The sequence below is a fragment of the Aquarana catesbeiana genome, linkage group LG02 (assembly GCF_042186555.1).
Source record: "Aquarana catesbeiana isolate 2022-GZ linkage group LG02, ASM4218655v1, whole genome shotgun sequence".
NCBI classification, from domain to species: Eukaryota; Metazoa; Chordata; class Amphibia; order Anura; family Ranidae; genus Aquarana; species Aquarana catesbeiana.
In genome coordinates this window covers 392,270,502-392,284,651 of record NC_133325.1, presented here as the reverse complement: position 1 = coordinate 392,284,651, position 14,150 = coordinate 392,270,502, and the positions used below count along the sequence as shown (strand labels likewise).

The following is a 14,150-nucleotide window of genomic DNA, read 5'->3' as shown; positions in this document are numbered from 1 at the left end:
CGCCTTGGCTGGCCGCAGTTTTACGCCCCCACAGCTCCCAGCAGGGATATTTCCTGGCTTTCCTCAACTATCAGGTTTTAGCATTCCATGACCAACTTTAGAGTTGATATGTAAGTAATTTTGGGGTGTTTGGTTTTCTCCTCCCCCTACATCCTTATTTAATTTATTGGAGTAATTTGGAATATTTTTTATAAATACGCATTCTGCACTTGCTTCTGAAGAAGTGGAACTTCATCCACGAAATGCATCAAGCTTTTCAATGCAGTTCTTTATTCAATCATGCGTTTATATTATACCCTTCTCTTTTGATTTTTTGTATCATGTGCAATAATGGAATTTTCACATTTGTCTATTATATATGCCCATCAGCTCTTCATATCTGCTATGTACCATGTCCCATGTGTATTTATATGAATAAACTTTCTCATTATTGTGCAATTTATTTATTTTTGTCTAACACACATCTCACGCAAAGTCCCAAATCCCCCCCCCCTTTCCTTAACAATTAATAGGGATGGAGGTGTATGCTCGTTTGACCATATACCTCATTTAACGTCCCAAAATTCCCCCCTTTTATACTAAAGCACCTCTATATTAGCCTTAGTGGTCATGCACACATAGGTGTTTACAAGTGTGTTTGAAGAGGAACGCTTACAGGCAGAAAAAAAACGCACCAAAGGCATGTTCTGAAAGGTGCTTTTAAGCAGAAAAAAACATGTCAACGTGTATAAGTGCATGCATGCTCAAATGCCATACGCACATAAACACATGGAAGTTTGCACATAAACACACATAAATATTGTAACATTAGAGGCATTTTTTCTGCCAGAAAAAAATTCTTGGATAAGCCTGTGTGCACGAGGCCTAAAGCAATTCAGTGACATTCAGGACAGATGAAAGCCTATATGGAGAGACATTCCTTTGTTTCCAGATAATACACCTTAAGAGACTGGACCACATGTTTTTACCTTCCAATCTGCTGTACCATTCACATTTTTTTTAGGTATTTTAGGAGTGGCTTTTATTAATGCCAATTAAGGCCTTCTGACATTTATTACCTTTCAAACAAATTACAATACTCCTTCAGACATTCCACAAGAACCAAGTTATCTTTTTTCAAACATCATCTAGGGCTAACTTCTACATCCTGGATTAAGATTCTGGCCCAGGGAAGACACAGTCCTGTCACAATGCCTGATTTGCACACTTTATATGCATGACTATGTGTACACATTGCTCACACAAATAATGCTGCCTTTTACCAGAAGGTTGCAGCATTACAATAGCGCCAGTGACTGATCATTGGGGTAGAGAAGATCCCTCTTCCTGCAGCAAACTAATTACATAGTTTTCCCAAGATACTGCAGCTTTATTACTTTCTGTTTTCTTTTTGGATCCCCTGGATGCAGAAAAGTCCAAACATCCAGCATTTCTGTGTGATCCCTCTCCTCCTGTCACTGAACATAACTAAGAGTAAAATAAAAACTAAAAAACTCTAAATTCCTTGTTTCTATACGAATGTGAATCTTCTCTACCTTGCCACTGATACTATGCACATAGAAACTAGTGTAGAGTAGGGCTTAGTGTGCCACACTTGGGTAAATACTTTAGAGTAGCCAAATAACCCTCCCAATGTCCCATCATGCTACCCGTATTGATCTACTTAAACATAATGGAGACCTCCCCAAATTGTATCTATATTCTAATATGGCTCCTGCCATGCTCTTATTATTTATCCAGTGCTGTTGCAGTCCCTTAAACAATGGGATAAAGTTAAACAATGGGATAAAGTTAAACAATGGGATACATTTTCCAGTGGCCTAATCTCATTCCACCTCACTTGTTCCTAGTGGGAATCACAAACGCCACCTTTTTCTGCCAGCATGATAACTCTCTAGCTTTCCCTCATCGAAGGGTGTGAAGTATGCCTGTGATGTTTTAACTGGACAACATGAAATCCTTCTAATACCTGATATTCAGTTGGTATATCCCTCTAGAAGAGATGTTCTATTATCATCACCAAATGAACCACTTGCCTACTGGGCACTTAAACCCCCTTCCTGCCAGGCCAATTTTCAGCAGCGCTGTTTCACTTTGAATGACAATTGCGCGGTCATGCAACACTGTACCCAAATGACATTTTTATCATTTTTTTCACACAAATAGAGCTTTGTTTTGGTGGTATTTAATCACTGCTGGGCTTTTTATTTTTTGCAAAAAAAAAACTAAAAAAGACCAAAAAAAAAAAGTTTCATAGTTTGTTATAAAATGTTGAAAACAGGTAATTTTTCTCCTTCGTTGATGTGCGCTGATGCAGCTGCACTGATGGGCACTGATAGGCTGTACTGATGTTCACTAATGAGGCTGCACTAATGGGCACTGCGAGGTGGCACTGATGGGCCGCACTGAAGGGCACTGATAGGTGGCACTGATGGGCACTGGTAGGTGACACTGATAGGCAGCACTGATCATGGCACTGATGGGTATTAATAGGTGGCACTGGTAGGCAAAGTCAGGTGGCACTGGTAGGTGGCACTGATGGGCACTGATAGGTGGCACTGATGGGCACTGGCAAATGGCACTGGTGGGCACAGACAAGGCAGCGGCTGCTCTCTCTGTGAGGGACCAATGTCCCTCTTACAGAAGCCAGTGATCGGCTTTTTTTTTCCCTCGCACTGTCAGCGTGAGGGGGAAAAAAAAAGGATTACCGATCTTCTGTTTACATCATGTGATCAGCTATCATTGACTGACAGCTGATCACGTGGAAAAATGTACACCTTTATTTCTCTGGTGACAAGAAAAACATTAGCCAAGGCAGGGAGACAGTGGTCAATGAGCTTTCATGAAGAGGCACCTTTCTTAAATTATGGCCCTCCTGGTTGGATTACCACCAACAGGTAAGAGTGGACCTGATTATTATTGGTGCACTCCTCATCTGGGTCCTAAACACTCTCTCAAATTTCTTCCCCTCCTGACATCCTCTCTGCCTTAGTTTTCCTGACCCACATTCCCACTTCCTTCATCACCTTGATATTATGACCCTAAACCCACCGTTTTCACTACCACTTCTCCCCTTCTCCTTCGTATTCATAAACTCTTTAAAACTGCTACCTATCTGATTCATATTAGGAGACTCCTACCTACCATGCTGTACATACAGACTTCGTACATCCACCATAAAACAACCCTAGTGAAAACAACATTTTGAGTTGCAACAGCCTTCTCACAAAATTTCACATATACATTATCTTTTAGTGTACTAGCACATCTATCTTCTCTATTGAAAACTGTTGAAAAACGAATTTTTGATCTTTATTTGATTTCTATCCGCTGTTTAGTCTACAAGCTACTGTAACTTTTATTGAAACACAATAAAACCTTTGTAAAAAAAAATCAGAGTAGGCATTTGCAATGAAGACCATTCCACTGTTCCCTTGTTGTTCTCTTGGCTTTCACAAAAGTGGTTAAAAAAGAAGAGAAGAAATATACCTTCAAGAGGAACTGCAGTCTGCTCACATAATTTGTACTAAACATCTTTGCCATTCTGAAGCTTCCCTCCAACCACTTTGCATATTATTTTATATATACTGTGATTCTGTACTTGTCAAATATGCTGCAGAAATCTCCCTTCACTGAGTCTGGTTGCAACCATTTTAACTGTGGGCAGCTGAAGCTGCTGCCTGTTCACTTCCTGGATTTACACAGATACACACCTCCAGCTCTGCAGCTCTCAGTGGCCCTCTTATAACTCATCCCCCCTCCCTTCCTGGCAAACTCTCACAAGAGTGAGAGAGAGAGCTCTGCATAATGTCATAAGCCTAGGCTAATGACCAGACAATAAACAGAAAGTGGGCTGTATAAGGTATTTACTGGCAGAAAAAAAATGTTTTACTATCCAAAGTTAAAACAACAAGGGCAGAAGATTTAATAGATGGAATGTTGAAAAAATTACTGAAGGTCCGCTTTAAACTATAAAAAGGGGCAACCTCAGTTTTGTAATTGCTGTTGAAAAAGGTTATCCATGAAGTAAGTCTCCAGTAGCAAAGTAAAAGTAAATCAAAGGGAACGCAGAACAGTGTTTTCCAGGTTAAAGTACCTTTGCAGTAACAGTGCATCTCCTATGTCTTAGCTCTGCAACAGAACGTGTCATTGTAGATTGACTTTTACATGTATACACATACTGTATAATTTCAAACTGATTTTATTTTGGTTTAAAAAGAATATTAAAATAATTAATACAAATGCACTTTAACAAACTTTTCATAAATATATGTGTCTATACAATGAATAAAAATATATGAACAAAAACACACCAAGATCAAATTTCCTAATAACTTTGACAGCATAAGTTTTATGATAAGTCTGACCACACACACATGCTTTATTACAGGGAGTTTACAACTTTCTAATTTCTGACTGGCCAAGCATGTGGTTATGTGAGTTTAATACATAATGAATGGGCTCTTAAATAATTCTCAATTCAATGACGTGCACATTAAATATTCAGTATGTGTCATGCTATCTCTCCATTATTGCCTATTCTGTTTCTATTCTGTTTCTTAATAAAAAAAAAAAATGTTTTACTACAGCTATTCATAGTAGGGGGTTTATGCCCCAATCATATTTGTCCAGAATTAAACTTCTCATCCCAAAGCCTGGTTATATGCTGCACATAGGCTGCTGATCGCTGTACAGAAAATCCACAGTCCAGAAGAGAGAGTACTGCCCAAACAGCTATACTTTGTCTCTCTCTGCATTATAGGATATTTCCCCTGTGGGTGTGACGAAGGCAAAAGTCTCAGCTTGCATACAGTGCACTCCAGTGTTTGTTTTAGAGGTAACAACAAACATATCTGGGTAACATTGAGTATCTGCTATCATACATTATAGTAAAACTGAGCGTTAAATGTATTGACAGGATCTATTTCAATGTATACCAATATTTTACATCACTGTGAATGAGTTTTACATAACATCTGAACTTAAAGTAGATCTAAACCCACCAAATTTTGCCTTATGAAAAACTATACTATACTATTTAAACATAGAGGGTGCCCCAAAAATACAACAAAATTTGGGATGTCTGGAGTTTTTCCACTCTGACTGTGTAAAGTTAATGGAACTCTCTTCCCCCCAGACATTGTATTTGTCATTGCCTTGATTTTAGCCACTGTATAACTGTGTATGAAGCCATTGACTTTGGGTGTTGACATAACTGATCCAACAAATGTTTGCTTGGTCTCTACGGTTTTAAGACAGGATGTTTTGTTACTTTGCATTTTGTTGCAGTATCCTATATAGCTGATTATGAGAAACACCTTATTTTGTAATACTGTATTTACTAATTTTGCCATAAAAAAAAGAGGTAAAAAAAACTAGATCTAAACCTTCAGTTAATATTGAGGTTGTGAAAGTACTATGTATCATGCCCTATTCCCATAAAAATAAGGTAGCATAAAATCTTTTTTTTTTTTTTTTTTAGTACATTGAGTGACACGGGGACTAAAAATAATCATAGACAAATGGGTTATCCTGCTGCCTTCAGGAGGTTGGGACACTGGAAAAAAAAATGGTAAACCACCCCACCTCCAACCATCATGCCTCAGTTTTGCAAGCAAGCAATACATAAGTCCAAGAACTCCAGAGTGTAGGATCCTTGTCCCTCTGACAACTTCAAGAAAAAGATTTTTCGGTAATTGCAAAATCTTATTTTATTTATTGTACATTGAGGAACAGAAATTAATCATAGACAAAAGGGATGACAAAAGTGGTCAAACTGAGGGGAGGGCAACAGCTACTGACAGATCCAACAGCATTGAAATAAAAATATACTTAGAAGAAAACAATGCTTAGGTATAGAAGGCTATATATGAAAAGCCAATCAGAAGGAAAAGCCATCACTATGGTGAGAACAGCAAGTCAGAGCCAAGAGCTAAAGAGCAGAATAGAAACCTATATCAAGGGAAAGCACTGCACTAAAAAAACGTGGTCCTAAAATAGGAAATGAAGGATCGAGTAGCAGTCTATCAATTATATAGAGAGTACTACAGCATCTGAAAAAGCAGACAAAACTAGACCTGGTCAAATCAAAGGAAATAAAAAAATATGTCAAATAATGAAACTAAGTTATATATCAGTAAAATGATGGCATAAGCCTAGCATGCCTAACTTTTGACTTCATGGAAAAGAGAAAGCCAGATAAAAATCAATAAGAGAGCTGAAAGCTCAATAGGATATCTCTGAGGAGTAAAACATTTAAAAGTATTAAAAGGATGGGGAAGGGCAGGAGAATTAATGCCCCTTTTATTAAAATGGGTCAAACAAAAACTAGAAGAACAACTAAAGGAATCTGTGAAGACAATACCAAAGTAAACAGTTTATTAGACACCAGCAAATTTGCATTGGAATAACAGTATTTGATTACAAAATCTCCTCAGATTATAGCTGAAACAGTAAGAACTTCAATGGGAGGGGCAGGAATCCTAAAGTTAGCACTAGGAAAATTCCCTTTCTAGAAAAAGAGAAGAAAGGAGGAATCAATGAGTCTACTGCAAAGAGCACAACGTTCAAACAGAATACGTTTTTACCTTAATGGAACCCAGAAAGGGCATTTGGAGTTACACCGTAGCCTTACGTAAATCGTAGAAGGAAAAAACAAGACTTGCCTATTGGATTAGATAAGTACAGGGTAATGATAAATAAAGGCTTATTTGGATTTGAAATTAAATCCATCTATCATGAAAAAAATGTGAAGGGAAGAAAATCCCCCTGTGAATAACAAAGAAAGTAGTAAAATCTTCTTGAGAGAAGACCGAGCATTTGACAAATGCAGTGCGGAATAGGTCAGGTCAAGGAAAGACCAAGAAGGCTAAGATAGAACATGAAAGAAACATAGCAGAGGAGAGCAAAAAAAATCCAAAGAAATTCTTTAAGTATATAAAGAGTAAAAAAGGGAGGACAGACCATATTAGCCCAATAAAGAATGAGTAAGGAAATCTGGTTACAAAGGATGGGGATTTATTCTTCTCCTCAGTCTTTACGAAGGAATCGTGTTTCAGTAACCAAAACTGCAGTGTTTATCCTCATGACACATAACAGGAAGCACCCTCGTGGCTAACAGAGGAAAGAATTAGAGATAGATTTGGAAAACTTAACATTAATAAGTCACCGGGACCAGATGGCTTGCACCTGAGGGTCCTTAGGGAACTCAGTCAAGTAATTGCCAGACCATTGTTCCTAATTTTTGCTGACAGTCTACTAATGGGAATGGTGCCAGCTGATTGGGGAAAAGCCAATGTAGCACCAATATTTAAAAAAGGGCCAAAATACATCCCTGGGAATTACAGACCAGTTAGCCTGACATCAATAGTATCCATCTCCTGGAGAGGATGATAAGGGACTATATACAAGATTTTAGTAAAGAAAACAGTATCATTAGCAGTAATTAGCATGGATTCATGAAGAATCCTTCTTGTCAAACCAATCTATTAACCTTCCATGAGGAGGTGAGCTGCCATCTAGATAAAGGAAGGCCCATAGACGTGGTGTATTTGGATTTTGCAAAAGCATTTGACACAGTTCCACATAAACGTTTACTGTACAAAGTAAGGTCCGTTGGCATGGACCATAGGGTGAGTACATGGATTGAAAACTGGCTACAAGGGCGAGTTCAGAGGGTAGTGATAAATAGAGAGTACTCGGAATGGTCAGGGGTGGAAAGTGGGGTCCCCCAAGGTTCTGTGTTGGGACCAATTCTATTTAATTTGTTCATAAACTACCTGAAGGATAGGATAAACAGTTCAAGCTCTGTATTTGCGGACAATACTAAGCTAAGCAGGGCAATAATTTCTCCGCAGGATGTGGAAACCTTGCAAGAAGATCTGAACAAATTAATGGGGTGGGCAACTACATGGCAAATTTGGTTTAATGTAGAAAAATTTAAAATAATGCATTTGGGTGGTAGAAATATGAATGCAATCTACTCACTAGGGGGAGAACCTCTGGGGGAATCTAGGATGGAAAAGGACCTGGGGGTCTTAGTAGATGACAGGCTCAGCAATGGCATGCAATGCCAAGCTGCTGCTAACAAAGCAAACAGAATATTAGCATGCATTAAAAAGGGGATTAACTCCAGGGATAAAGCGATAATTCTCCTGCTCTACAAGACTCTGGTCCGGTCTCACCTGGAGTATGCTGTCCAGTTCTGGGCACCAGTTCTCAGGAGGATGTACTGGAAATGGAGCTAGTGCAGAGAAGGGCAACAAAGCTAATAAAGGGATTGGAGTATATTAGTTATGAAGACAGGTTGCAAGCACTGAACATATTCTCTCTGGAGAAGAGACGCTTGAGAGGGAATATCATTTCAATTTACAAATACCACACTGGTGACCCCACAATAGGGATAAAACTTTTCTGCGGAAGGGAGTTTAAAAGGACAAGTGGCCACTCATTAAAATTAGAAGAAATGAGATTTAACCTTAAACTGCGTAGAGGGTTCTTTACTGTAAGAGCAGTAAGGATGTGGAATTCCCTTCCACAGGCGGTGGACCACAACATACAGGGATATACAATGTAATACTGATATATAATCACACACATAGGTTTGACTTGATGGACTTGTGTCTTTTTTAAACCTCACCTACTATATAACTATGTAAGGGGTTTACCTCAACACATAAATGTGTGAAGCAAAGACAGCATTCTGAAGGATACTTCCCATTAGGGAGATCATGCAGGAGGGAAATGGGAGTTTAAATTGACACACTCTGAAAAAAGTACCCAAGATTTGTGTCCAATTAGATGACTCGTCACAAAATTTAGACTGTGCACCTTACGGGGAGACTTAATCAGTCTATGTACAGCCTGAACAACAATTTCCTGAATAGCTAATACTCTTTTTGACATAAGGAATGTGAAAAACCATCTGGTAGAGGACAGTGATCATAGGTATTCTTTTCGGACAGTGTGGATGGGATGAATCACACAAGCCAAAAACAGACAGATGGGGATCTGTTTAGCGGATCAGATCGGATGACAGTCCAATAAAAACAGACAGGAAGTCTGTTTCCATCTGGCCGCCCCATGGATAACAATAGGCTGTGAACATGTCCGCTCCGCTGATGCAGAGCGGACACAAACACAGCCCGCTGTTCTCTGTGGGGCGGTCAGATGGAAACAGACTGCCTGTCCGTTTCCAACCTACTGTCATCTGATCCACTAGATGGCTGGGGAACGTCCCCATCCGTCTGTTTTTCTGTTATCTGCCTGCTCAGCGGGGAGCAGCAGACAGATCCCCCGCTAAGCAGGTGGTTCCCCTTGATGGAGTCCGCCCCATATGAAAGAACCTAGGTGGACAACATCTGCTCCAATGGTTTCCCATGCTTTTTTTTCTTTGGAGTGCTAGTTGGGTTCCCATTCTCTACCCCATTGTAATTTAATAGCGTACTTAATAGCCTAACAGTTTTTTATCCCCTTATGGGGGTTGCTTGATGGTTCTCTTAGATTCCCCCTCACAACTTCCCCATCCTTCCCTCCCCTCTCCCTTCCTTTTTTGGTGTTATTACATCGATCTGGTTTACAGGTTCACACTTGTGCCTATCTTTCATGTATTCAAGTTAAGCAAGTATTTACCTACTTTGTATTTTACAGCTAAATTGTATTTTTGGTTGTACATGCTATTTGTACCCTTTGTTTCTCCTATGTGTCTGTAAAACCAAATAACAATAAAAACACGTATAAACAAAATCTGCAAGTATTTCCAGCTGCTGCAGCCAAACTGCCTTAGCAAATTAATAAGACTGGGGCACACCAGGCCCTGTGCCATCACTCTGTACTTTAGACTTAGCAACAAATGATTTGTCAGGGACTGGGTCACATCAGAGATTGTAACACTGCTCTAGAGCGGAAAGGTACTCTATAACTAACTGACACAATATACAATGGTCTAGAGAGTGCAACAATATTGAGTTTAGAGCCTGATGGTCACATACCAGGAATCTTTGTCATGCCATAGTAGCATTCACAAGTGAGTCTTGAAAGACTGGCTTATTCCATAGGCTACGCCATGGCTCTGGCCCTAGAGTGCACTCAGTGGCTAACTAGCACACATAATGTGCTTCAAAAGCCAACAGAAAACAATCCAGGAGCACAAATGAGAGTTAATAAGTGCCTAAAAATTACTATCATATCATGATCACCAGGCATTATTTTAATCAAAACTGAATATTTAAAAAGACTGAAAACAACTTTTGGAATTACAGTAACATGTTACAATTTATATGAAATTTCAAGGTTTGCATTTAAATACACTTTAAATGCATATTTTCATTTTCAATTATAAATGTTAAATATTGTATTGTTAAATATTGTGTTATATTGTCATGAAACTTTAGGTTTTAGGCCATCTGCGGTGAGAAACAACAATCTTTAGAGAAAGCCCACTTATAGTATATTGCTGCAGGCTTTGCACGATCTCTGGAGTAGGTGGATACTGAACAACACTGGTGACAGAACAGCTACAAACTAAAAACAATAAGGCTTTGAATGATAGCTAAAAATGTCATTGAATCTTAGTTTCTAGAAATAAGTATGTTTCACATTCATAATTGCAACTGTTTTTATAAATCTTTGACATGACTCATTGTTTTTTTGGGGGCATCATAGATATCTTTAAATACAGATATATATGGGCAAGATTTTTATTGAGTTAAATGATTTCATGGTTACTTTATAGATCTTTCCTTCTAAGGATAAGCACTCTTTTACTAAATTACTCACAACTCCCTAGCCTTTCAACAATAACTATGGTTTTGATAAATGCTAGCTTGTCATGGCATTGTCTGTCCAGACTCTGAGTTAAACTGTGTGTAATCAGTCCACTGCATAACCTGGGAGGACAACAAGGAAATGCTATAGAGCAGTCTGCAGTTTGACACAGACTTGCTGGTTGTTTCCTAAAATTGCTCTTTATTTAAAAGGAATCTCTTACAAAGCAATATTTTTAGAAACCTTTTATGAGAGCTTTTTTTATCTCTGACTTCCAGACTGCATCCTAATCTGGCACTATAAACATATTTAGCGTCACAGTAATTAAGACAATGGTAAGAAAGTGGAGAGACAGAGACTGTCAGGTTCAATCACAGGCTTTCTGACAGATTCATGTAAAAGATTCAGATCTATATTCATAAACGAAACAAGCATGATTCATTTTTTAACATCTATGTGCTTTCAATTTGCAAATGTAAGGTTTTACCCAATTGTGTTCCTTCATTTTTTAACAATTGTGCAAAGATTACGATTACTTGTGGATCTCAGGGCTTTATCTACACTCTTGCACAAGCTCAGTTGAAGTTTTGTTAATTTTTGCATAAAAAAATTCGATGTCTTAGAATGACATTCAAGTGTCTTAAATCCATGTCTCTTCTTCACTTTTGCTTCCATTATTTTCATCCCACAATTGATTTAGCTGGGAACCAGAAGCTTCTAGGGACAAAGAAAGTTCTGAGACTGCTTCATCGGTATCCACATCTCCTGTACTAATACCTGCGCTGTATGATTCACTCTGACTCCTAGCGCTAGAAGGAGTTGCTGTGCTGTTTTTGGGGTTTTTAGTTTTATTTTTTGTCTGTTGATAAGAAACAGGGGTTGGGATCTTGGATGGCTTCTTTTCTGGCCTGTTATCTCGTCGGGGACGGATTTTGGGGCGTAGCTTGAGTTTGTATATTGATGGCACTCTTTCTGGCTTTTTCAGCGATCGTTTTGGCTTGGATGATTGTGGTAACTTTGATACTTCTGGGGTTGCTTCTACTTTAGGACAGTTGGCTGATGAATCCTGGTTATCAGCTGCAGCCTCCAAACTCTTCTTCTTGGCTTCCATTGCCAGTTGTCTTGCTCTCTGAGATGGCAATTGCTTGATTTTCTTTTCCTTGTTCTCTGCAGAGATCAAATTAGTTTTATCTGTTTGCGCTACCAATAATGCTGGCTTACTTTTCTCTTGACATACTAAATGCTGAACAGTTAAATCTGTTTCCACAGCCACAGCAGCTTTTGGAGTTATTTTGGAAATCCAGTTTTCCACATCAACCCTATTGAGTTTTAACTGACATTGAGAAAGTTCTGTGATAACATCATCAAAACTTCCTCCTCCAGACTGCCATTTGGTATTTATATACACTCCACTTCTTGGTATTTCTACTTCCCCATCAGGTGTCTTTAATCTATTTCTTACTGAGACAGAAGATACTGAAGTCCTTTTCATGTTAAAATTGTGAACAGCAACATCACTTGCTATGCTAGATGTAAAGTTATTGCACTTGTTTTCTTGGTTGCTGTTCTCATCAGAATCTTCCTCTAAAGCCTTGATGTTTGATTGGATTTCATCTTCCAGGCTCTGATACAGTTCTTGCTCTTGGTCTGGGCCTATGGGTTTTGGTGTGTACCTGTAATCTCGTTCTATATTATCTGACATAATTGAAGCTTCCAAAGCACTGGTTTGCCTGATCTGCGTTTTCATATTATAGCTGGGGACCTTGTCCCGCATTAGACCATTTTTGTTAACATGCACTGTTGGAGTAGACCTACCAGTGAGTATAACTTTGCTTTGCTCATTTTGAACAGGCACGCTTCTCATTGCTGTTAGTTTATTATGAGACATAAAATCGCTTCCTACAGATTTACTTCTATCTCTGTTTAGAGATTCACCTTGGTAATATCTGCTTGGTGTAGATGGCCTACTATAAATAGGCATCGTCTTGACACCATTCAATTCTTGCTTAAATGGCTGACTAAGCTGCTTAGTTGGAGACATTGAACGTGTAATAAGTTGTTTAGGTGGTGAAGAAGACTGAGTATTAAGTTGCTTAGATGGAGAAGAAGGTCGAGTATTAATTTGTTTTGAAGGAGAAGAGGACTGCGTAGCAATTTGTTTAGTGGGAGAGGGAGGTCTTGTAGTAAAATCAGTACTGACCCTGGGTTGGTATTCTGATATTTTGTTTTGCTGATTGTGGAGGGACTTGGAGGGACTTGGTGGGCGTAAAAAGCGAGAAGGTGTTTTAGGTCTTGATTCTTGCTGAATACTGTGCTTTTCTGATGCTGATTGTGCTCTAACATTTGTAGTATGTATCTGGCTGTGGTAGGTATCCGTCATTGTTCTTTCTTTATGTCCAGGAGCAGGACTCTTCATTATTTGTCTTCTTCTGTGGTTCTCATAGAAGACATCTGAAGAATGAGAGTTTTCATCTTCACTTCCAGTCAGTTGGGACCCAGTGGAAGATGTTGATAGTCGAAGACCATCATGGGAAGACTGTGGACACAGAAATTGTTGACCAGAATGACCATCTTCAGTGAATAGTTGTCTCCTTGATGGGGTTGCAGGTCGTTCATGTCCTCTGGCAATATGAACAAAATCAAAAGTTAATAGAGAGGTTTATAAACAACATTGCTCTTTGAACTCTTACCTAAATAAAAGGGTCTAAGACATAAAGACATCTGTTTGTTCATGTAGAAATGCTCAGATCCCCAGTGCATACATTTTTTATACATTGCATGTCCATAAATCTCTCCCCAGGCTGTAATATATAGTATCTATTTCCATCTATGCCATAGGCAGAGCAAAATGGAAGCAATTAATAGCATGGAATGGACAATCTTTGACAATTTATGTCAATAGATTTAAAAAGTAATATTTATGATGAACTTCTAATGATCCTCAAAACGGTCATTTTTTAGAAGCACATTGGTCTTTACAGTCTGATCTACCTAGTAAATCATGTATTCTAAAATCATTTAATAGAATGATGGTGAGTGGTGATAAAATACTTAAGAATATTAGCAACCAGCTCTATGCCCATTAGGTCTTTTTAACAAATGGGCACTGTTCCACAGTAACCAGGCAAATTCTATCTTTTATGCACTTACAGTAAAACACAAAGGTCAAACCTAGGATGCAGTTTTAATCATTCTACTATGTTTGGTTAAGAGAGAAGTATGGACTTAAAAAAAAAAAAAAGAAAAACATTTATACTAACCTAGGTGAATGCAGCATGGATCCGATGCTGCATCTGTCCCTTGCTGTCTCTGCAGTGGGAAGTTGGAACTGAGCAATCAAACACCGCTTATCTTACTTCTCCTTTAAGCCAACAGGTATTCTTCAT

General features: G+C 38.7%; 1 protein-coding gene across 1 annotated transcript in view; it reads right to left on the bottom strand.

The window, feature by feature from the left end:
* Positions 1-5,038: 5,038 nt before the first annotated feature.
* Positions 5,039-14,150, bottom strand: part of GAS2L2 (growth arrest specific 2 like 2) — a 57,744-nt gene continuing 48,632 nt past the window's right edge. The window contains exon 7 of the mRNA XM_073615220.1: positions 5,039-13,385. Within this exon, the coding sequence (XP_073471321.1) occupies positions 11,405-13,385 (1,981 nt within the window). The 3' untranslated portion in view covers positions 5,039-11,404. The remainder of the gene's footprint in view (positions 13,386-14,150) is intronic.